This window comes from Poecile atricapillus, chromosome W (assembly GCF_030490865.1).
Source record: "Poecile atricapillus isolate bPoeAtr1 chromosome W, bPoeAtr1.hap1, whole genome shotgun sequence".
NCBI classification, from domain to species: domain Eukaryota; kingdom Metazoa; phylum Chordata; class Aves; order Passeriformes; family Paridae; genus Poecile; species Poecile atricapillus.
Window position 1 is genome coordinate 22,709,815 of NC_081288.1, and position 25,070 is coordinate 22,734,884.

Consider the following 25,070-nt stretch of genomic DNA (forward strand, 5'->3'; position numbering starts at 1 on the left):
ATTGTGTTCATGTCCAGCTCTACTCAAAATTACTCCGTCTTTTATGGCAGCTGACAATGGGGAACTCTTGGGGGAATAAGCAGTACATTTTGCACAGAGCAGAGAGGAGCAAGTGAACTGAAACGTCTACTGGATTGTTTGTAGACCTCCTTAAGAGACTTCACATGAGAAACTGCTAAAAGCTGTCTGCTCCACATGGATTCCTTCTTTGTGTTCCTAGCTATTGTAATAATGGTTGTTGTCTTGTTATTTGTGATTCTTGCATTAGTGGAAAACAAATGGGAAAACCTAAAACATCAGTGAAGAATCCTCTTGTGCTGTTTTCTTTCTGTTAATAAGATTTTAAGAGTACGAGTTATTTTCTCTTGAAGGCAAATTTGAATTTGCTGTATGAATTTATCTTAAAAACAACTCAGATTTATTTATTTTTCTTTATAGCATTAGCTGGTCCCTAGGGTATTTTTATAATATTTCTAGTGAGCTAAACATCAGAGGTTTTATTCTGTGGCTTCCAGTTCTGACACTGAAACATTTCCAGATTCCCAGGACAGGGGTGGAGCACTGACTGCTGGCACTGTCTGGGCAGTATGTTCCTCCTTCTGTTAATAGTAATGAAATCTTCATTTTGATGCATTTGCCATTGGTCTGGAAGTGGAAATCCCTGTTATTAGAATTTCAAGTAGTCAGCTTAAAGTATTGGGAAAATAAATCCTCTTGATCCGTAGTCTTTAGAATACTACGGATAGTACTTTAGAATACTGCACCTCCAGCGCTTCCCCCAAGGGGGAAATCTCCGTGATGTGGGGTGGGTGGGGGTAGGGTGGGCACCCAGCTGGATCCCAGCATGAATGAATGGTGGTGGGGCTCAGCCAGAGAATGAATGCCCAGCTCCTGCAGCCCCTGGAAGAGGAGTTAGGATGGCAGGAAGGCCCAAGAGATGTGTGTGAGCTACTGGGCCTCTTTGTCTTACTCCCCCTTTACGTGCCTCATGCTAGATGGTAAAATCTGGCGTCTATAAATGTGGTAGATTTCAACTTGGTCTGTTCCCTGCATCCTTCAAAAGCCTCAAGTACTTAATGGTACTTATTGGGCTTACAGTCCTGACAAGAACAACAAAAATATCTCTCAGATTGGGGCTGGGCATAGTTTGCTGTCATTGTTTTTTGTTTGGGGTTTTTTTTGAGGGGATTCTTGCCTCTAACAGGCATCTGCTTTTAATATCTGATGAAACTGCTAAGTTGGTACAGCATCTCCTTAAAATGAAAACTTGGGCTTGGATGTGGTATCTTCAAAGAGAAGAGATGAAGCATTTCAGTGTGTCCTAGTGTTCAGAGAGTTATTTCTGTATCTGTTGAAATTATAAAATACTATTATCCACACATGGAAGTTATCAATACACAGTTATATCAAAGTGATTCTTAAAAGAAGCATACTGGGTATATGCCATTTTAGAAGGTTCAAAACCTTTTAGAAGGTTCAAAATGTTGGTTTTGTTTGCATCCTTTTTTTTTTTTGTGTTTGTTTTGTTTTTTAGGTTTGGGGTTTTTTTTTTGTTTCCATTCACTTACTCAAGTGTTTATTGCTATGGATTCTTAACTGCCTTTTAGAGTAACCATCACTCTTGCATGCAGTGCTGGCAATTCTCTTTTAACCAAAAGTTAAGTACAAGCAGTTATCTTGTAACTTTGAGCAGTATTAACAAATATACCAAACTTTTCTTTTTAGTAGCAGTTTCCTAATTATTTCTTCATTGTGTTTTGCCTGAGTAGGGAAGAGACTTTATATGTTGACTTTAAATGCTGCCTGCTCCAGAAGGAAAGTGTTTGGAGTCTAGGAGCAATTCTTTGAAATTACTGTCTTGAAAAAGAAAACCTGAAATATCAATCTAACAGCTTGAGGTTTCAGCTACTTACATTACAGCCATCTGAAGCAACATGAGAGCTGTCAACCCAGACAACACAAAATGGCCAGTTTTTGTCAATATTTCTTCTTCTTGTGTGTACAGAACTTGATCCCACTGCATCTACTCCAGAAACATTTTGGATGAGTTTCAGCTGCTTGGCTTGTGAAACGTGGCTGTTGCTTGTGGTTTTGGATAGAGAGCAGACTCGTCCTCTGCTGCAGCACACCCCAGGCTCTGTAGTCTCCGTGTTCTCATCCCACAGTGCTGGAGCCTGTGTCCTTGTAGCAGAAATGCTCTCCAGCTGGCTAGAGGTGAGATTTCAGATCCTTTCCCTTTTCCCTCAGTGCTTAGCTTTTCCTGTCAGCTGGCTGCAGACATCTCCCTGTTCACCAGGTTGCTTTTCCCAGGATGTTGCACTGCACAGGGAGCTCAGGAGTCTGGTGGGCTTGGACTTCCTGGATGGGGCCAAGCAGGAGTTGGGCAGTGGAGAAACAAACCTGGGCATCCCAGCATCCCTGATCTGTGTCATGCTACTCTTGACAGTGCTGGGACGTGAGCTCTACTGTGGTGGACTGTCTTCCCACAGGGTGCAGAGAGAAGTAGAAATAGTATATTCTGCTCCTAATGTGCTGTTGCAAGTGTTTTAGCTGTAGCTGTATTTCAAACGACATGGCCCTTGCACATGAACTGAGTCTTGGTTGTGCTGTTGGAGATGGTTTTATTTGCTGTTCAAGTTGCTGTACAGGCTGGGTAAGAGTATCAGGCACACACACATTAAATCAGCAGCCCAAAGGCTGCTCCTCTGCCCAGCAGATTTAAAGCCTCAATAGTTTTCTTTCACACATAAGCAAATCAGGTGCCATTGCTCTGAAAAATGGGTCCTCTGGCCTGGCGTGCTGCAGTAAAATATTCCAGGAAATGAGCCTGGAAATTTGCCTGGAAGATTTCTTAAAGCAGAGTAGCCAACTCCCTCAGAGCTGCTGTGAACTGCATCACCTCTGGCCCTGCCTCCACAGCCATCCTTGGGGACTTGGATTTAATAAACTCACTGCAGCTGGCACCAATTTGGAGACCATTGTGCATAGCAGCAAACTGCCTTCTCTCCCAAGAGCATGTGGCCTTGGATGTCACTGTAAGCTGAACTGGCAGTTTCCAGGGAGCTTCCTATTAAAGTTTTACATCCTGAGGGTCAGAGGGGACATTGCAGTCCATTACCATGCCAATTTCACAAATCAGTAGGTAAACAAATCAATATTGGGTTGCTTAAATGTATTTTTCAGCCTTTGAAAGGGTGAAAGTGTGAATTATTTTGCCAGGACAGCATATCTGATTTTCAAAGAGGAAAAATTGGTTGGTGTTTTCAACTAGGTACATGTCTTACAGTATACCACAGCCAAAAGGCACCCTCCCACCACTGCTCTTTTCACCAAACCAGCTGACAGGGGTAAAATAGTAGTAACTATTAGAGTTAATATTATCAAACTTCTTTCTATGAGACTGCTTGGGCCCTATACACTATCCAGCCACATATTTTAGCATTCAGTAGAGATCAGAAGGGAGGAATAAATAAAATAGTTAACAATGCATGTGTACATCAACAGAACTGGTAAAGGCAGAGCCTCTGCTCCCATTATGCCTGTAATGAAAATGGGATGTAGAAGAACACCATCTAAATTAGCTTTTCTCATAACTGCACTTTGACTAGAGATAACAGCATTTCTGTGCTTTTAAAGACACCAAAAGCACCCTATAAAAAAATACCAAAAGGATCAAGTTACACAAAAATGCATTTGAAAAAAAAATTACTGTGGTAAAACTTGCTTGTATCATGAAAAGGCACCTAAAACAAGGCACTATTCTTGGAAAAAGATCTTTGAACATCACTGCTATTTCAAGCAGCCTTTCTCCAAGTCTTAGTATAGGCTGCCACAGCTGCCTCGAGCTCAAGCTGAGTTTGGGGGTATCTTAGTTCAAACAAATCATTCAGAGGACCAAAGACAGGAGTTTTGTAGAAACAGGTGAGATGTAGGAAGAATGGTCATTCTTGGTTTGGGTCTCCTCTACTCACATTAAACACTTAAAAAGAGCAAAATGAGAACAAGATTCCTTGAACAAATATAAAGAATGCACTGGTTGTGCTGCTGCTAATACAAATTAGGCAAGTATTTCTTCAGATCACATTTGTTTTATTTGGTGTACCATGGCTACAGTACCCTGCAAAGTTTTATTAGGAGAATGGTTTCAGCGAGACATGGAACAGTTGTACTATTATTTACTGTTGTAGCTTCAGGAAAATAATGAGCAAATTAGTTGCAATTTTTCCCTGGCCCTCAGAGGGTGAGGGGAGAAGAAAGAAAAAAGAACAACAAAGTATCTGCTTCATTGTGCACATGATGGCGTATGAAACACAAACTTAACTCACTTTAACCTAAACTTACAACAGAGAGGGGAGCCTGAAAAATGTTGCTTGTTTCAAACGTGTGGGATCATCTCAACCTGCCTTCTGTACATCAAAATGCTAAATCTTTCCTAGCTTCTCCTTAGCTTGTATCATAGTTTTTCTCCATTGCAAATCTGGGAACAGCAAGAATAGGCTATGCTGGCCTGAAATAAATGGAATACAAACAGAAGGGGCTTGTGCAGGGATTGTGTCATTCAGACTTACATTTAATGAGAAACTCCACTTGTTTAGCCATAGCTGCTGAAGAAGACAGGCTGCCACAAAGCCCAGAATATCCATGCAGACTGCCCCAGATTACACTGGATTGCCTCCAGAGGCTCAGCCAGCAGGATGCTGACTGGTAAGAAACACTGCTCAAATTTGCACATGAAGTTTTTGTTTAGCTAAAGAGCTGCCTATTTCAGGCTCCTGGGATATCTTAGGTTATGCTAATTTTGCCACTGTTGAACTGTTACTTTTCTTTCTTTTTTTTTTTTTTTTTTAAGAAAAGACAAAACCAGCAAGAAATCATATGGCAACAGCCTCAAGGTGTGGTTTGCTTAAATTAATAACAGGCATGTGGAAAGATAATTAATATATTACATTTCAGTCCACTGCAAACAGTACAAAGGTCCCAAAATTCAGTCTGAATAAGATATTACTAAAACCCCCATCCCTACCCTAATAGGCTAAGACATGGCAACAAAATTACCCACCCAATTATTAAAGAAACAGCAATGTTACCAAGAACAGCTCACTAAATATACAGAACTACATTACCTAGGTAGAATCTATTGCAAAACCAGGCAAGAGACAGCAATCCTGAAGTCCATCTTCCATTTCAGATTTGTATCACTTGTTCAGCTGTCAGCCACTCATGCACACACCCTCACACCCACACACACACCACGCAGCCTGGACACAGAAAGTCACTACCACTTTTGAGTTCCCATAGGCTCACAAGAAACGTTAAAACATTTCAGTAAAAAGTTAAAATGAGATCTTTTACCACAAGGACTATAAAATCCGCCCTACCCTTGGATTTCTAAGTTTGGGATTCTAAAAGCCATACATAAAAAGGAAGAGTTATTTCAACAGCAGAAAGACTACCTTAAAAGTATCAAAGTAAGTCTAAAGAGAGTTAATGCAACTGAAAAAAAATTTTAAAGAAAAACCTGCATTGCACAGTCAGTGCTTTCATTAATACTGTTGGTAAGCCCTAAAGCTCTAAACGTAGTAGAGAATTCATTGGTTTTGATTAACCTTTAATTCAGAAGTTACATTAGAAAAAACAATTGTAGCAATTCTTTTGAGCTGCTAGTTTCATGAGGAAAAAGTCCCTTTCAAAATTTCAATAAATAAGCTGACATGTAAAGTTAGTTGAGGTTGTCATGCAAGACAAATTACATAACCAAGACTAACTCAATCTTTATAATAAAGGCAACTTGCATTCAAAAATGAACTTTACCCTTACAATTTTATTCAAAGGGTAAACATGAATTAACCCAGCTGTTTACCTGAATTACAAAAGTAACATGATTCAATATGAAAATAAGAAACTGTCTACAAATCTCTGACAGTAATAAATTGCAATATACAATGCATACAGGAGTTATACAGAGCAACAAACTCTTGTACAAAACAAAAATACTTTAATACCTTTAAAATCCAATTATTTCTTTAAAATCATCATGAAAAAGATTTGAGTCAGAACTCACACCTCAATTAGTCAAGCTTCTGGTAGCTACATTACAGCTATTTAATATACAAAGAGATAAATCTCTTCACCAGTCATTAAAACTGCCTCTTCGTTAGAGTTGCACGTTTTCAATCTTGTGTTCCCAGGTGGAAAGTTTTCTTCAAAATCATGAGAATTGAATTTGTTGAACACCAGAGATCTAGAGAAAGAAAATACAAGCTTACATTCCACTGCACCTTTTCTGAAACTGCAGAGCAGCTCACAGAAAGCAGCTATTATTTCTCAGTGTTGGGGTGGCATGACAGCCATCACCAAAGGACTAAATAAAATTAATTCCCATATTTCGGAACAGAGCAGCTGAACTAGTATTTGGATTTTAGCAGCAGAAGGGAGAGTAGGGGACAGGATAGAGGATCATACCTGTTGATATGACGTTGTGTAGACCATAACATTCTGCTGTTGGCCATCTGTGGTTATTAAGCCTGCTGGCAACTGGTTAGCTAAAAGAAATAGCATTTTAAAAATGTTAGGCAGGAACTGCTTGAGAGCCCTTAATCTCCCAAGTAACCATCCTACACTGGTATAGTCACACTTGTTACCAAGTGTTACAAGTGAACAAGTTTATTCCCATTCACAAGAAACATGTAAAATCCAATTTAATTTTGCTCCAAGATTAAGCAGAATGTCCACACCTGTACACAGGCAAATGGAGTGGAGCTCACCACCACAAGCACTGAAAAGGCCATCTCCAGTGCTCAGTATCCCAAGAAACCCGGAGAATTCAGTTGGCTTTGTTTAAACACAAAGTTAGCACTTGAGCATAACCATGGGGGAGCAACTCAATTAAATCATTGTGCTGCTTTATAAACTGGGATCCATCAAGGACTCCATAATAAGGAAGTCCCAAGGAAGGCAGAAGAGATGAACAGGCAATGACAAAAAACAAAAAGCACTGCCAGAGCCTGACATTGCACTGGTTGACTTCAGTATGTCCCTCAGGGCACACACAAGAGCTCTGATTTCACAGCAGAAAGAGGTGGCCAACAAAACAAGTAAAAAGTACTTCTGAGATACCAAGAGAAAATGCAGGGAGTGGTGCCCCAAGGTAAACCTTCACTATGTGTATGTTGAGCTCTCACATTCAGAGTGGGTGCCTTACAACTGCTATTTGGAAGCAAAGCAGCAAAACTCTTAAAATTGTAGGTTAAGTCAATCTAGCATATTTTCCCCTAGGACACAAACAATGGGGCTTTGTTCTTTCAGTTACTAAGTATAAACAAGATGTATAACCAATACAAAATTCTGAAAGCACAGCACAATCCATAACAGTTTTCATTTGAAAGCTGATGCTTGAGGGTTTTGTAATTGTAATTTTGGTTGGTTGGTCAGGGTTGCTGTCTTTTCTTTTTTTTTCCTTCCTCCTTCATTGAACAAATTTTCAATTGCTTCAGTTGCAGGACAAGAGATGCATTAAGATCAGAGTGAGAGTGGCTCTGGTAGGTCCAAAATTTACTGCCCTTCAATGCGCACATCCAACACAGCTTAATGGAGAGTCCCAGACCCAGCCCTGGCATGAGGCCACCACAAAGAGCCACAGCTATCACTGCTACTGCTGCAGTGACACCATCATTCATTCCAGACAGATCTATAGCTGCTCCTGTAGAGAGAAATACCTGCAACACTTGACTTGATCAGTTGTTTAATATTATTTTTTTATATTTTTTTTTTTACTTTCTTCTACTCTGCAACATCTCTTTTGCATCCTTAGTCCTGCCAGGACATTTCTAAAGTTGCTTTTTTCAAGTCACAGTAACCTAAAGTTTTTTCATGGAGCTCTCTGAAGCTCCTAGGTCTGGAAATTAAGACTCTAAATCTAAATATTGCAAGGGACCCTTGCAATATTTAGATTCTTAATTCCCAGCCAGTTTTATAAGCTCCTCTTCCAGGCTAGAAGAGACCCATCAAGTCTGCACTGTTTTATATAGCCTAAGTCAAACTGAGAGCAAAGTGTGTTTCCAATCCTGAACAGGTCATTTTAGTCCTCTGGCTTTGAATTTTTGCTAGTTCAATAGTTTACTGGTGATTTTTACACTGATACCTATCACATACTTAAATTAAATCTTGTCAGTAGATATGACTAGAGCTGTTCTTCCTAATTCCTCTGCTATCAGGTTCAACATTACCAGCCTATAACATTTAAAAGCCAAGGTGGAGACTAAATGCAAGAATCAGCACCAACAAAATCAGTACAAATCCCAAAAAACTGTCAGGCTTTAATCCACAGTAAAAGGAAGAAAAACTACACTGAATGCACAGGATACTCTTCACCCTATACCTTCTAGTTGCCAATTTGTGCATTCTCTTGAATGTAGGAAATACTAAGTTCTTTAGAACAAAGATGATTTTCTTCTCTGCCTCATTTCTTAAAGATGAGCTCTTCAAGTCATCAAGAGGAGTTCATTTGTTCATTTTACTTTTTTCCTCCAAATAGTCTTGCAAGTAGAATGAATGGGGCCTAAATATGTAGCTACTAGGGAAAATAAAAAAAAAAAAAAAAAATTTGCACCTTCCATTACAACCTGTGTTTAAGTGTAGAGAAAAATACTAGCATTAATATATGCATTTATAAATTCTCCACAATTGACTTGAGCTATTACTAGTCCAGGATATATTCCTCAAGTAGGAATGCTGATGCTTGAAGGAAGTTTTTATAAAAGCTGTATTAATAACATAATAAATTAAAAAGCATTACTCACTAAATGCTTCTTCTGTGAGCTCCTCACTTAGACCGTCTCCAGTTGTAACTGTTCCCCCAATTCCTTTTTCTCCTTTCATTGCCTAAGAAGAGAGAGCATAAAAAAGCAGAAGAAAACTTGAGATTTCTTTCAAAGCCCCAGGAGCTTTAGCCAAGGTTTGAAACTTGCAGAAGAGTCACAGCACAACAGCTGGAGCTTGAAATCCAAGACCTGTAAAATTCTATGGGATTTGAGAATGTGCATATTACATGAGTGTTTTTCATCTTACCCATACTCCTGAAACAAAAACTTGGCAAACTAGGACTGTGTGGTTCTGAGAAAGGCTCTTCACCTTCTGTAAAAAGTTCAAAATCTGTGGCAATCCAGAAGGATCATTTACAAGAAATCACAAAATCTCACCCACCAAGAATGTGCAACATTTGCTTACCAACCACACACAAGCACCATCACCATAAACTAAGAGCTGACATTTAAAACCAAGTTGTGGAATTTCTTCTCCCACATCAAGTACTACATCCAGAAAGGATATCAGCACAGAAAGCCAAGGCTCCCAGTCATCTGCATGCAGTTTTACAAGTTTGAAGTTTGATGCTCCATGCTATTTACTAAAGAAAGTCTAGAAAAATAATGTGGGCATAAAAAAAGATTCTCTGCAACTGCTTGCTGCAGACAAAATACTCAGATACAAAACAGAAGTATTCTACCCTTAAGACACCCGTGCTTGAATGGAGATTTAAAACTGATGAGCAAAGCTATTTAACCCATCCACCCAATTAAAACCCAATCCAACTACTCTGCTGCCACAGCATCTATAATCTGCAAAAATTCTCAGTTAAGAATGAAAGTAGCACAGACTCACTTCAGACTTACTCAGTATGAACTGGAACTAGTTAGGCAATACTTGCCTTTTTAATAGAAGCACCTACAGCACTAATCATAGCATGTGCAGAAAACGACAGCACACAGCACTACTCCAACTTTGTATTACGCCTCCTGTTACTCAGTTATCATGCAAATGACCTTCTGGGAAGGAGAAGCTTCAAGTGCTGTCAGCAAAACAAATATCATTAGCGAGTCTGACCTAAAAAAATCTTAGGTTTACAAAACAAAGAAACTCTGAAGAGCATCCTTATCTACCGTACTGCCAATTTAGACAAGGGGAGGCAGACCAGAACAAAAAATCCAAGCAGAGCAACTTTTTCTCAAAAAGGTCTCAGTTGCTGAAAGGAAGAAAGTCACTTTCTGCTAGAGAAGGGATAAATTAAACTGTTTGGATCACATACCTAGCATGTACTCTGTATCAAAAGCAAGCTAAGGGACAGGCAAAAAAATAATTAAAAAAAACCCCATTGAAGCAGATAGTTCTCCATATGAATCATTATTCCAACATGAGAAAAACAGTTTTTTCTTTTGCAGATCAAAAGTCTAAACAAACAATAGGCATTAGGCCAGTTCCTCAGAGGACATAGTCAGTACATATTGACTGAACCCAAAGATCGAATTAAACATTCTTAATAGGCACCTTTAAAGAGCAGACCAATTTACTACCACCAATACATTAGAGAATTTATCCAGCTGAAAGCTTTAACTACTCTGAATCAGCAGGTCTAATCAAAATGCTTACTTCCTCCTTTTTCTCTTGACATCCTCTGGAATGCTTTTAAACATTAGATTACCCCCTGAGCAAGAGCTGTGAGATAATGTGCAAGTTACCCATTATACAATTAAAACAACAGAGAGCTAAGGATAAACACAATCAGGTTAAATAAATTAGGAAATACTCATATATACCAACCTCTCTGAATTTCTGGAGGTATAACTTCAAAGGTTCAACATAGCTATCAAACCCCAAGGTAGACATGGCAAAGAGAATATCCTCTCCATTGATGGTCTTTCTTTTCTCTTGGTGACACCTCTCACTTGCTTCTGATGTTATGAAGCTGATGAATTCACTTACACACTCTTGTACACATTCCTTCGCATCCTTAGCAATCTAGTAAGGAAAATGTATCATAAAATCATTAATGAAGACAGAAGACTTAAAAAAACTCACCACAAACCCCCCAAAGAATATAGATAATAAAGATAATAGAGGAAACATCCCAAAACCTAATGATAATACTCATTTAGACAACACCTGCACAGCAAACCACTGGATGTCCTCACTGCTCTACTAAGACCAGCTGCAACGTGATTTTACCCATGTTTTACTATTTCAAGCAGCACAGCCAACTTCCAGGATCTCCTGAAGTCCTAAGTAATGTACAAGCTTTTACACACAGATGCCTCTTGCTTTGCTTACCTACATCTCTTCAATCCTGTTCATTACAATGTCACAGCCCACTTCCTCCTCTTTTTAAGAGACCTGGTAATTCCAACCCCACTGCAGTACATTCCCACAAATTCAGCAATGGCAAGTATTTTTATCCTGCCCAGATTCAAGGACTAGAATATGCCCCTAGCATTAAGCCTTTCTAATGCATTCTAGCATAAATTTACCAAATGAGAATTCAAATGAAGAAACATATGCCCAGGCAAGAATGAAATAAGTAAATTTGATTACAGCTTTCAACCGGACAAAAGTCATTTACCGGATTTAAAATTACAGCAAGTATTACATGTATTACTCATGATTAATGATTACTTAGGAAGCTGACAGGAGTCAACAAACAGGTTAAAATAATTAAGATTCTTATTCTTCACATGAAAAGAACCTAAAAAATTGAAGCAGTAACAGTGTGCAGAGTCTTCACTGGCTTCTCTGGTATTTTCAGACACATAGGGTGAGATTTTCAAAAGAAGTCATCAGCCAGCAGCTTCCCTTGCAGTTTTTCACCAAAAAAACCCTGATATTTCAAGATAGCTCTACATCCCATATGCTAAATTCTTCAGAAAAATCTCATCTTGATCACTAAAAATTTATGACAATATGGACTGGCAAAGTTATAAATGTAACATCCAGATCTCCAGAAAGCCCTGAACACTATGAAAATACAAGCAGATGCAAGTAAATTATGTCTTGCTTCTACTTAGAGCGATCTCCAAAAACAGAGATCAGTTTTAGCCACAGAAATTTTACTGTGGCTGGAATTGTATTGTAATACAATAGAGAAACAGCAAGTCATAGGAGCCCTGCAAAGGTTTAAGATAAACAGGTAGAATGATGAAATACTTATACAATCACTAGCTCAGCAGAATGGATTAAAAAGTCTATTCTTAGAAGGAAGAAATAAATAAGGCTTTCAATATCTGGCCTTATCTGCTCCATGGTATAAAGCAGACTTCTTAGGTCACTTTGGCATTTGGGTACGTGAATATTCGGGTGACGGAAGGCTAACCATTCTCTTTCCTTCAGGATGAGCACCGGATTTCTATTTCAGCCAAGATGATTCACTTATTCCAAATTTTATGCACCTCAAGGAAAGCAGACTAAATCTCTCAGGAAAACAGCATAAAAAATATTCTTAGTGATTGTCATCAAGTCTGATCATTTACGACAATTTCAGAGAACACATCTTAGAAAAAGTAAACTCTTGAAAGCCCTATGAAGAACAGTTCTGGATGCTCTAATTACAGCAGTTAACAAAAGCTTTCAGAAATCTAAGGAAAATTGACTTGGTCTCAATCACCTCCTGCTCCTGGGCTTTTTTTCCCTTTCCTCTTATAACACTTTTTCCCAATAAACCAGCATCATTTGGAAAAAGATCTTGTTCTAACCAGCTCAAGCTCACTGAGAGGAAGGAATAAAACTCATTAACACACTTTCTTTACCAGACAACAGTATTACCTTTCCTGTTTGGGGTATGGCATTTTTCATTATCCTTGCCACATTTGCAATTGGAAGATATATATCTTGTTCTCTAAAACTCTCTTTTGAGCCATTTGTATCTTCATGATCATTCATGCTGTCTTCTGTGTCTAATGAAACAAAGAAAAGTTAACAGAAATTATATTCGACAGACAGCAGGCAATAATTCAGTTTAAAATCCTACACTGAAGGATGAAGACCTCTGAAAGCACAGTATGCTAACATCATAGAAATAGTTTTTAAAATAGATGCAACATCAGGGTACAAAGATAAAGACAACATTTTATCACACTATGCACAGAAGTGTACATGGCTGCTGATCACCAACCATTCTTAATGCCACGTCAAAATACAAACTGTTTCCTAGAACGTAAATTTTTTTGTCATCCCCTCAAGGTCTCTGTGCCAACATCAAAAAATTCAACCTCCCCCCTTCAGACTGAAGAAAAAATGCTTTATAGAGTGAGACATTATGAAAACAATAGCAAATTCTTAGCCTGAGAGAAGACAGCAGAGAATGATACAAGAACTGAAAGAAAATATATGTATACACGCATACGCAGAGAAATAGTAGTATTTACTCTCTCATTTCTTACCATCGTGAGGCTGTATCACATAGTGACTGCCACCAATGTAATCTCCAGCAATTCCTAACTGAGAAGCATCTGTTGTGGAGCTATCACCATCCATCTACAACCAGAAGAAGGAAACCTTTCAGGTGTGATTGTTACATCACTAAATGCAACTATTACTCAAACCCAGCACATTAATCAAACTACGAGAGCAATTTATACAAAGCATGAATATTTTGTTATTGGAGAACAATTGGAGAACAGCATCCACAGCATCCCCACTGTTATTCCTGAGTTTTATTTGTAGTGGAAATAGTTTAACTGTTTTGTGAGTCTTCCCAAAATACTCAGCCAGAGGCACAGGCCACGCACAGGATCATTTGGTTCATGTAGCACACAGATAGCTCCTGTCAGAGTCTGACCAGAACATGCAAGCTATCTCTGAACAATCCTCAAAACCTACACCAGCCACTGAATGCTTTATCTATTAATTACTACACAGAGTGCATCCTTCACTCACCTTTACCCTTCAAGTTGGTTTGTCAAGACGACTGACAAACTTATAGCCAGACTGTGGGACCAGCTCTGCATCCTCATCCTCCCCGAGACACCGGTTACTCCTATGTGCCTTCTGAGTCATATTTCCCTCATTCCCTAGTCCTGCCCTGCCTCACTCTCTGGGAATCCTTAGGTGCTCTTCTCTCAGTGTTTTGACGCGGCAGCCAACAAGACTTCTTCACGAGGCTTTGGAGATGGGGCAGCCACAGTTTAATAGGTAACTTAAATGCCAGGAGAAAAAGGGAAGCCAGAAGAGCCTGTACTTCCCTCCTTCTTACTGACAAGCTACACACACAGCCCCTGGGGAGGCAGAGCCCAGCTGACTTCACACTGACCCCACACCCACTGTGTGACACCTTGGTGTCTTCAAAGGGTCACAGCCAGTGTTGCCACTGAGAGCACAGAGCTCACTTTTTATGCACACCCATTAGCCTGAAGAGGGAGGGAAGGAGGGAGGGAGGGCAGGAGAAGCAATGTTGTACTATTTTTACACCTACCCAGAAATATGAGCATTTAACCTCTCACTAATCTGCACTTTGCTTGTGGCCACAGGGCTGAGTTTCACTTTGAAACCTTCAAGCAACGTCTGGTGTTACACTTGGCCACAGATACACAAATAACACGAGCGCTGCTCGCATTCCAGCAACAGCTGGACAGAGCCTTAGGAGCTGCTCAAGAGAAAAAGACTCTTCCAGCTCCTCTTCACGGTACAGAATATTAGACACGCTTTTATAAAGAACTCCAGGTCCTTTTGGCTGGGCTTTTGTAAGCCAGCTTCACTTGTTACAGGGCAGTTCTACCCAAAGGAAGGGCAGTATTTTAGGCATTAACCTTCCATGTGCCAACCTTCACATAAATTCACTTTGTCCACATGTTGCAGACTCTTTGTTGGGAGATTAAACTTTGCTTTTCAATCTCCCAAAGGGTCTGCAGTTTGCTTACTCAGCTTTCTGTAATAATCACAATCCTGCATGTCATGATCACCAAAACTGACATCACACATCATTAAGAGAATCATGCCTCTCTCTTCCTTCTGCACTTTGAAAAAATTAAAATTGTAGTCCAGTAAATCCCAAAAAGCTGCCTCCAAAATTAAGTTAGGGTTTTCTGGTAGTCTTGTCTCAGTTTCGGCTCCCTGATCCCTACTAGAATTTAATTCAGGATCTCAAATATCTTTACACAGCCCCAGTACAAGGTATTTTAAATATCTTGATCTTTCTTTCCCTCTCTTCTTTCAATCTGCTGTGAAACATTTCTTCAAAATTATTTCCTTCCTCCAGGGTTGCAATATTCTTCAAATTTCTGCCACAATGAGATAACTAACTGGTTTCTGCTCACCTCTCCTGCAGGCTACTCCATCTGAATCTTTATTGCCAACACCCAGCAACAACAAGAAATCATCCTGCTTTCATTAGCCCAGCTTGCCTTCAAAAGACAATTCCTGCTTGAATCTCTTTAAAATCTCTGCTGCATCTACAGAAAGTTTTGGTCACATTAGACTAATGCATCCTCAAGGTAATACCTTTGCTTCTCTTCTTTTCTCTGTGCACACTTCCAGATCTACTTACAGGATGTATTATTTCACCATTAGTGGAAATTTGTGTGGACCTTTATCAGAACTATGAATCTAAAATAGTGATTAGCAAAATTGACAGGAAAAGGCTTGCAACAGAAAAAGGCAGATCTGACTCAGATAAAGAAAACAGCCTAACATCAACTGAAATTACCTCTGTCGGTATTACTGGAAGAAAGATTTTTAGCTGCCAGGACAACCTCGGGACAGGAGATTAGGGACAGACTAACATCCCTCTGCATAATGCCCAGCATAACCAGGTCCTGATCCAGGACCACAAGATAATTCATGTTGGAAGTGGCTGTGAGAGGTCTCTACTCCAACTCCTGCTAAAAGCAGGGTCAGCTCCAAGTTCAGAGCAGAGCACTCAGGGTTTTCTCCAGCCACATCTTGAAGACCAGCCTGCCCAGCTGCCCCACGAGCCTCCTCCACTGCCTGCCTGATCTCACAGTGAGGGAGGGAGTGGATTTCAGCACACTACTTCAATCCAAGTAAGCTGATGGAAGAACTTCAGCCAGAGTTGTCATTCAATTCAAATCTAGATCAAGGCATCTGAATATAGCAACTGTAATTAATATGCCATCGAAGTCACCCTACTAGTATTTCTTTGAGCCCAAGGGATGACAAACATGACCTTGCAGGAAAATGTGGCCACTGCTATCCCAGTCATCTCATAACAAACAGTTACGTGCTCACACATTGCAGTTTTCATTTCAGATGTTCAAAACTCCAGTCAATCACCCCATTATCTGATTGTCAAGCTCAGCACAAGTTCTGTAATACATACAACAATGTTCAGAAAATGAGAAAACACTGTTCTCACTACACCATTCCTAATTAATCCCCCTTCTTTAAATAAAAAACCAAACAAAAACCCTAAACAACTAATAAGACCTCTCAAAACCATGACACAAACTAAACTCTGTGTCCCTGAAGTTGTTCTGGAAAGGCAGCAGTCCAGTGTAGCATAGAAACAACACCCTGCCTACACTAACTGCAGTCACTGGGTGACTAAAAAGGACAACAGCTCTTATGTGGGCCCATTTAATAGGAAGACCTGCTACTTTAGATGGAAGTAGATGCTAGAACAGGCAAAATCCTGGGACATCTAATCCTAAAAGGTTCAGGTGGACAAGACCTCTCCTCTCAGATTTTGCTTTAGACTCCCAAATTGTTACAACTCGATTTAAAGACAAGTAGCCATTTGCAGATTTTTCATCACATTTGCATGGCAATTTCGGCACACAAACACTGCAATGCCTTTTAATACAAGACCATTTCCTACCTCTGTGTGGCTGCGAGGGAGGGTTTCCAACACCTCAGTCCTCCAGCAGCAAGTGCTGTGTACAACTGCAGGAAACAATTACTACAGGTTGTACATTATCCTCAGCCTCCAGTGCTAGAAAGACACTGAAGCTCCTCCATGCATACACATGGGCTGAATCAAGACTGAGAGATAAGCATATCAGAAGTGGCATGTCAGTCTCTAAAATGACCATGCCACTATCTGATTTTATCAACAATCAGGGACAGCAAACAAGTACAGGACACAAACATTCAGCACTACATAGCAAAAGAAAAATCTGAATACTGAACAGCAGCACAATGTATTCTGTTAGTGGTTTTCTGCTTGGTTTTTCCATCTGTAATAAAAGAAGATTATTTCTAGGGATATACAAACTACTTGATGCATGGAAATTAACCAAATAAATATGTTAAAGGAGAAACATTCCAAGCCAGCAACAAAGAAGGTTCAGTGATAAGATGCAAGTGAATGAACATACAGGTTTACACTGACATCTGGTATAAATATTTTAGAGGATACTTAAAGAAGTTTGCTCATGTCAGCTGCCCACAACTCAGATTGTTCCTATAACGTCTATACTAAACTAATAAAACACCAGTATCTCAAAATAAATCTTGCATCCTGTTTAATCTTATAAGTGCTCTTAAGAGTGCAGTCAGTATCAGCGGCTCAGCTAAAAGATAACTAAAGAATGTATGCCCAAACCTGCTAGCACTGAAAAGTTGGGACTAAAGTTTACATCAATACAAAAGGAAAAACAAAGAAAAAACATTTGAAGAAACAAGATTTTTGTTTTCAGAATGGGGAAGCTATCTGGCAATGATTTGCAAACTGCCCTCTTAAAGGGAAACTAAAGGCCTCTTGTGATTTAAGTATTTCATGTGGTATTTATTCACCCTGTCTCTCAAAATTGCTAGCCTACAAGAGGGGCAGAAGAAAAGGACACGCAATGAACTGAAGCACTTGGTACACATTCCATGCAGTTGTGTCTGCCAAAGAAGCAGGACAGAACAATAACTAAAGCTGTAGGAAGTAACCACATCATTCATTTTGCCACACCTTATCACGAGAAATGTAAAGCTGTGAATCAGTACAGAACAACAGAGACCTAGAGTTTTATTTGAGTTTTCTGCACCTCTCCTGTTAAGCAGAAATATTTTTCAATTGAAAATAAACCTTCAATTTCCTTTTATTTTTCAGTGACTTACGGGGATCCTAATTTCCCACTAAATTCTCACCTGCAGCAAGAAATACTACCTGGCGAATGCATTCACAGGACATTGTTCCAGCAGATACACAAAAATGTAATGCTAAACCCCTTAGCACATAGCCAGAACAAAAACAGATGCTGCACTCTCCCTCCATCTCAGCCTTCTCTAATCCCTTACATTCAGTGTTTTCCCCCAGAGCAGAATAACACTGGGAAAAGCAAACTGATGCTGAGAGGACCAGACAGTGTGACCATGGCTGATTAGCATCTGGGCTGTACCAGGATCCTTCCCCTGGCCCATGGGGAGGAAACTTTCCCTTATGAAATCCAAAGAGGGCATTGCCACCTTTCCACCCCCGCAATCCATGTAACAGTCTATGTCTTATCTCACAAGCCCCAGTGCCACTGACCACGGGCCCCTTCCACACAGATCCAGCTGTCCTAGAGAATGGTGGCTCTTTCCCAGGCTGGCTAATATCCACAAGCACTGTGTGCTCAAATATATATGGCTAGACTAAAAACTCATGTATTTTCACATCAAGAAGGAATGGGCCAGTAATACAGAGCAAGCAGCAGAAACCAAGTTCCCATACATTCTCTTTTTTGGCAATAGAAGAGACAAGCTGGAGGGGAAAATAAACAAGATGAGCAGTGGAATGGAGGCAGTTTAGTTGATTCTGCAGAAGCTGGAAGAGGAAAGCAGTGATGAACACACTGCACCAGCACCTCCTTCCTTCAGTAACCTGACTGAAATCCCCAGATTTCCTTAAGTTTTTGATACTTTCCTAGCATTTTTTGTGAAAAACTAAGCTTATCTGTTTATTAAAACAGCAATCCATAAGTCCTGCCTTTTTCCTTTCAGAAGTCTGATAACTTTTTAAAGTAGGTTATTTTTCCTTTGTTGAGGTGTTAACCAAGTATGCCAAGCAGCTTTTTCCTCTCAAGCCACAGGGTAAGTAAGAGTTTTACAAAGATAGTTCAGATCAGACCAATATTTTCAGCCAAAACTGTTGAATTTGCTGACACTTGCTTTTATTCCACCAATGTTCTTTACCTGTAGTATTTAGTATGCATATATATAATCATGTTTTGCTCTTTTTACAAGTGTCTTGCCACTAAAACATCAATTTCCAAAAACTAAATTTCTTTAAAACACTACTGCAAAACTCAGTACTTTCAAGTCAAATTTGACTTTTCAAGTCATATTTCTTTCTAAGCAAAATTTTAAAGGTGGAATGGCATTAGATTTACATTTGAAAGCACTAAAGGAAGAACCTTGCAAACCTTTTCTAAATGTTGACAAAACAAGGTACCAGACTTTCAACGTTTCAGTGTTTAATGTTTCATATCTTGACATTATCTTAAACATTCTTTTTCATTCAATTTCTGAACATTGGCTCCCTTCATGTAATTATTACCAGAAATAAGAGTTAAGCTTTGAACTGCTGTGACTGTCAAATCCTGAAGTCTGAAGAGTAACACCCAGTGCTCCTAGCTTCTCCCAACATAATGGCATAGCTGTAAGTGCCAGCAGCCAAGCCCATGTATGACCACCAGCTCAATGCACAGTGTAAAAGCAACTCACACAGGCTTCAGAATGAATCGGATTGAGCCATCTCACGTGTCCTAGAGAACTGCAGATGGATTCTGCCTTTACATTGCAACTGTCATGCCACAGGCCACATAAACAAAAAGAAAGCAAGTGCTAGCTTATTGTTTTGGAACAGTATGCTAATGATTATATATAGACACAATTTCTCCATTCCTGCAAGCCAGTTAAAGCCAGACTCTGGATACTGCCTAAAGCGGTGCCTGCCATTTTCCTTTTTCCTACCATTTTGCCAGAACTTTTTTTGATAGAGCTAGTTTTTTTAACTGACAATAATTGCCATCTACCGAAATTCCAAGGAAAGGTTACTACATGTAACAGACTCCATGAATGAGCTGAAATCCAGATTTCTGTGTTCCTCGCTGCCTAGAAATGTTCAGATCATTGTTATCAATAATTTTGCCATCCCAAAAGCAAACCAAGCACACTATGTAGCTTTTATCAGACAGCTCTTTTCAGAACAAAATCTTTTTGGTTAAGCCTCAAAGAAATTGGTAAATCTAGATGCTTATTTTCTACTGCTGTTGTGCTGCAGAATATATATTATAGCCACAAAAACATTACTAGAACACATTCTTTTTGTTGTTGTTTTCCAATAGGATTGTCTGTGAATAACCTCGACAGTACTCTTCAGGACTACCAACTACATAATTTCTGGAGGCAGAACAGTGGCTAGCACACACAGGTCTGCCAAAGAACACCTGCCACACACAGAAAAGTTGAGTAGACATTGATAATGGCAGGGTCCCGTCTCTCTCCCATCTGTCATGTGTGTTACAGGACAAGGTGCTGATGCCACCCATCTGCGTCTGTGCCACCGCGAGCCGATCGATCCCATTTCCCGATCTCATGCCCTTCAATGCTGCAAACGCAGCCAGCGCTGGGGCACGGGGTGCACCTTCCCTTACACCAACAGCCTCTGAGCCCTCCTGACACCCAGCTCACATCTGTTCGAGAGGTAACTCGTCTGTCGTGACCCCTTGGTTATAAACGGCACAAGACGACGAGTCCTCAGTTAATCAGCAACTTTATTGTTGGTCATTTTGGCTGAGATTTCCGCGCAGCCCGCACCTGTCCGGGTCCGGCCGGGCGCCTCTGCCGGGCCCCCGTGCAGCCCACCAAGGCCTCGCATTCCCGCCCGCACGGCTAGCCGGGTACTGGCACCACATCCCGGGGCCTCACCCTACGCTCCTCATCCCTGCAAAATACCGCCAAACCTTCCAGGAAATTTCCGTCCCGACAACGGCGCGGGGGGGACCGGGAGGAGAGACAGGGCCGCTGTGGCCCCGCTGCCCGGCTCCCGGCCCGGCCAGGGGCCGTGGGCGTGGTGGGGGTCCCGGCCCCCCGCTCCCGCGGCGAGGGGAGGGGGCTCTGCCGGGCGAACACAAAAGAGCGCCGAGTCCCCTCCGCCCGACGCGGCCGCCACAAAGCCGCGGCCCCGGGACACAGCGAGCGCGGCCGGCGCGGAGACGGAGGCTGGCGGGAGGCCGTGCGCCCCGCGAGTGCCCGCCGCTTCTCGGCGGCCGGTGCGGGGTGCCGGCCGGCCGCGGGGCAGCTCCGCCTGCTGCCCCCACCCCTGCCTAGGCCGCAAAATGGAGCCGGAGCGGGAAGGGCCCCGCGGAGAGAGCGGGACACCGGCGGGGGCAGCCGCCCTGCCGACACCCCCCTCGCCGCCGCCTCCCTCCCTGCCTGCTTCTCTCCCTGCCTGCCCGCCCGCTCCGCTCCCCTCCCCGCCCGCCCACCCCGCTCGGCTCCCCGGCCGCGCGGCCCCCTCGGCTCCGGCCGCACAAAGCGACGCGCGGCCGGTGCGGGGCCCGGGGCGGCAGCCCCCCACTTCCTGGTGCCCGCGGCGGCGGCGCGGCGGCAGCGCCGGGGCCCGGGGAGGGAGACGGACATTTCATTCGAGCCTGCAGTGGAACCGGTTACCAATCATTGGCCGGAGCCAGGCACAAACCTCCAGTGCGGCCCTGGTTGGCTCCCTCCGCAAATCGGCTGTTTGGTTGGACGGAAAATGGCTGCGAAGGAACCAGTCCCAGCGCGGAGCCCCGCTTCCCGCAGCCGGGCTGCCCTCCCTCCGCGCCGCCTCCCCGCCACTCGCGCCGGCTCTTCCCTCAGCGCGCGCCCTCCCGCCGGGCCGGCCCTGCCCGCCTCCTTTATGGAGCGGCCGGGCCGGGGGGCACCGGGCCCGCCCCCCCTGCACGGGGCTGGGGCACAGCGGCGGCCGGGGCTGCCACCGAGGGCTGGCCCTGCCACAGGGCTCGGTCCCGCTGGGCTGCTGCTGCTGCTGGCGATTGTGTAGCGGGGCCTCTGACCAGGGGCAGTTCTTCCCTGCGGCCTCGGCCTCACAGAATCACAAATGGGTCGGGTTGGAAGGGACCGCGGTGTGTCAGCAGGTCCGACCTCCCTGCTGAAGCGGAGTCATTGTAGAGCACAAGGTACAGGATTGGATCCAGGTGCTTCTGGAATATCTCCAGTGAGGACTCCAGTCTCTCTGGCCAACCTGTTTCAGTGTGTGATCACCACCCAGTAAAGAAGGTCTTCTTATGTTCAGGTGGAACTTCCTGTGCATCAGATTCTGCCTGTTGTCCCCTGTCCTATTGCTTGTTACCACCAAAAATGCCTGGCTTCATCCTCTGACACCCTCCCTCCCAATACTGATAGACATTAATGAGGTCCCGTCTCAGTCATCTCTTCTTGAGGCTGAACAGGCCCAGCTCCTCCAGCCTTTCCTCATAAGAGAGATGCTCCAGTCCCCCAGTTGTCCTTGTTTCCCTGGGAGATGGGGGTTGGGAGAGAGTGGGCAGCTGTGACCCACTGGCCTTGTCCCTGGCCTCACCCTCCTGTCGCCTCAGTAGCCAGTGCCTGCTGTCAGCAATGCAGGCACCATTATTGTGAAGGTTCCTTAGATCTATTCCAGCCTGTCCTACACTTGCATCAAGATTCACCAGCTGACAGGAGAACAGGTTACATCCCCATTCCTACATTTTGTGCAGCCTGAGAAAGAAGAGGCTGATGAAGAGGAGCAGTTCCATGCAGGAGGAGGAGGATGGCTCATGGAACCCAGGTCCAACCAGCCATTTGGTGGAACAGAACCTTGGGTGAGGGGATATATGGGTCTGTATTACCCCATCACCCTTTCCCCCAAAAAGGTAAAATTTCACTACAAACCAAAAAGGGTAGTTTCCCCCTGGTGATACACGGCTTCAAGAGAACACTTTTCTTCCACTTTTAGGCTTGGTTCTAAAGAAATACAGGCTGCTGGGTGAAGATATTAGTTGGACTGACTTCTCTACTGAGATTTATAAACCTCTCTTATGAAGCATTTATATGAAACACTTCATAATCCACCAGTTCCTCCATTCCCTAGAATCAGAAATAGCCAAAGGGCAGCCAAAGATATTCCACACATTTGCCACCGACAGGTGTATGTGCAATCTCCACAACAGAGGTAAAAAGAATATTTTTGATTTGTGCAATTCTTAATAACCTGTAATAATTCATTATTTGAGTATCTTAAGTATTTTAAGTAACCTAGTATAAAACTCACATTTCACAATAGCTTCTGCTACCATCCTCTTCTGTTTAATACTTGGTAAATACAGTATGCTCCTCTCCTAGCTCTCTTCTCGTACTGGGATTTACACAGAGCAGAACTCAATAGACCTTACACATTTCCACATGGTTTCATATAACAACATTAGTTTCATGTGCTTTGATATATCATAAATATTTAGATTCACTCAAAATGTCCATGTTTTTGGATTGTTCTGAGTTTTAAGCAAAACATCAAGCAAGAAGAATTTTGCATGGCCACGGGTTTTTACTGCAAATGCTATATACAGCTTAATGCTGCCTCATGGGTAGCTTGACCAGTAATCAGTAATTTTTTTTTTAAATGCCCAGAAGATGTCAAGTAATTCAAAAATATCCATTAAGTTTGGGAACCTAGGTGATGTGTTTTCCCCTTATCTATTTTATAACTTCTTTTCACTAAGTACAATGCCATGGCAATACACTATTAATCTTTGCACTCTTAAGATCTTCGGGTGGATTTTGTCATGTCAGCCCAGAATCTTGCAAGTGATTAGAAAGATGAATGCTGACCAGTGTGCAGGTTTTTCAGGGCACAGAGCAGATAGTGCTCTATTTTTGAGCTGCTGGTTGCTAGTTTTGAATCTTCTTGAAAACAGCCTTCAAATTTTTCTACTGCATTTTTTTCAAGCTTGAAATGAAAATATTGTTTCTCCTGAGTTTTTACTGATATTTATCAATGTGTGTTGATGGAAAAACTACTTATCCACTTCTTCTCAGTACTTTTCTTTAGGACACCATAGTGGGAACAAGTGTTCACTGTTACTACTGATGGAAGAGCACTCAGTGGTTAAAGTTGTCAGCCAGCTGGAGCCAGGGAATCCAAGCCAGCATTCCCATTTACATACATTTTATTTTGTGTTCCTCCGATTGTAGGAATTTCTGTCACACACACACATACATTTTATTTTGTGTTCCTCCATTAGTAACGATTTCTGTCACTCACTTGTCATTCAGTCTTCAATTGGTTTGTTATTTTTTTCCTATGCTAAGTATACTCTCAAGCTCCATATTTTGTGAGGCCCGAGATTGTCATTTTGTGCCTAAAATTTTCAGTGAGGAAATCAAATTCTTCAGATATTTTCTGTTCTATTTAGCAAAGGTGAGCAAAGGTGTTAGCAAAGGTGAGCAAGTCTGCTTCTTTAAACCAGAACAGATATATCAGCTTGTTCCAGAATGTGCCTTACTTGTGCTGTGGACTCTGTTACTTGGAAAAATAAGTGCTTGAAATCAGAAATTCCATTTTTTTGTAGAAATAGCACTGGATGTAGGCTGGGTAAGTTGTTCATCTAACTTTCTCCAGAGTTCTCAAAACTGTGAGATTCTTAGTGTAATAGACTGGAAATAGGTCTGTCATCAAACTGTGAACTCCATGGGGCTTCAGGAACTGGTATTCATTCTTAATAGTGATCTTTCTGATGCTCATTATCTTCTTTATTTGTTTTTGTAGATCAGAGCGTTCTTATTTGTATTCCACAACGCTAAATAAAAGATACTTGAAGCTGCTACAGAGCTAAGCAATGGTATCTGAAAAAGATGAAATGTGGAATTCCAGAAGAAATTACCTACAGGTAATTAACCAAGTCAGAGTGGGATGAGACCAGATGAAATTAAACAAAGTTCAATACATTTTTATTTTCTAAGGATCAGTAGCTCACTGCTGTGTTAAAAAATTCTTTAGCTAATTAAGCATGACTTCCTCTTAGATAGTATTCCCCCTTTAACAGTAAAATTTCTGCTACACTTGGAAGGAGCTGGGTGCTCAGGTGGCCTTTGTGCTATGTGATCCCACAGCTCTGAAGGAGAGACATGTACAGTGTCTGCACTGTGCCAGTGCACCAGAGAGGCAGATCTAGAAGAGTAGCTAGCTTTGATGCTCATGCCATGAGGACCAAAGGATGTGTTTATTCACGGCAGACTGGTATCCCGCCAAAGAGGGGGCTAGGAAGGTGCAATTCTGAAATTACTACATCCCATTTAGGAAGTATGGTCCAAAGAGCAAAGTGCAAGCTTGGATACAATTCCCAGGCCTATGGCATGCTTCT

At 41.9% G+C, this 25,070-nt stretch overlaps 1 protein-coding gene across 3 annotated transcripts; it reads right to left on the minus strand.

Moving 5' to 3' along the window:
* Positions 1-4,068: 4,068 nt before the first annotated feature.
* LOC131592172 (nuclear transcription factor Y subunit beta) lies at positions 4,069-21,694 on the minus strand. Of its 3 annotated transcripts, none has more exons than XM_058863496.1 (7): positions 21,389-21,694; positions 13,203-13,296; positions 12,586-12,716; positions 10,594-10,791; positions 8,799-8,880; positions 6,463-6,542; positions 4,069-6,241 (listed from the first exon to the last, which is right to left on the minus strand). In XM_058863496.1, exons 2-7 carry the CDS (start codon positions 13,294-13,296, stop codon positions 6,209-6,211), a joined length of 618 nt encoding a protein of 205 aa, XP_058719479.1. In that variant the 5' UTR covers positions 21,389-21,694; the 3' UTR covers positions 4,069-6,208. The 3 variants fall into 3 exon arrangements, with proteins under 3 accessions (XP_058719479.1, XP_058719477.1, XP_058719476.1); XM_058863494.1 differs by having other exon boundaries at positions 21,361-21,500; XM_058863493.1 differs by lacking the exon at positions 21,389-21,694 and adding an exon at positions 13,699-15,723.
* Positions 21,695-25,070: the final 3,376 nt, after the last annotated feature.

Coding starts and splice junctions, on each gene's coding strand:
- LOC131592172 (XM_058863496.1), bottom strand. CDS start 13,296: ATGGATGGTGATAGCTCCACAACAGATGCTTCTCAGTTAGGAATTGCT. Junction 6,543..8,798: donor GCTCACAGAAGAAGCATTTA/GTGAGTAATGCT, acceptor TATTTCTTTTAG/CTAACCAGTTGCCAGCAGGC. Junction 6,242..6,462: donor ACACAACGTCATATCAACAG/GTATGATCCTCT, acceptor TTCTTTCTCTAG/ATCTCTGGTGTTCAACAAAT.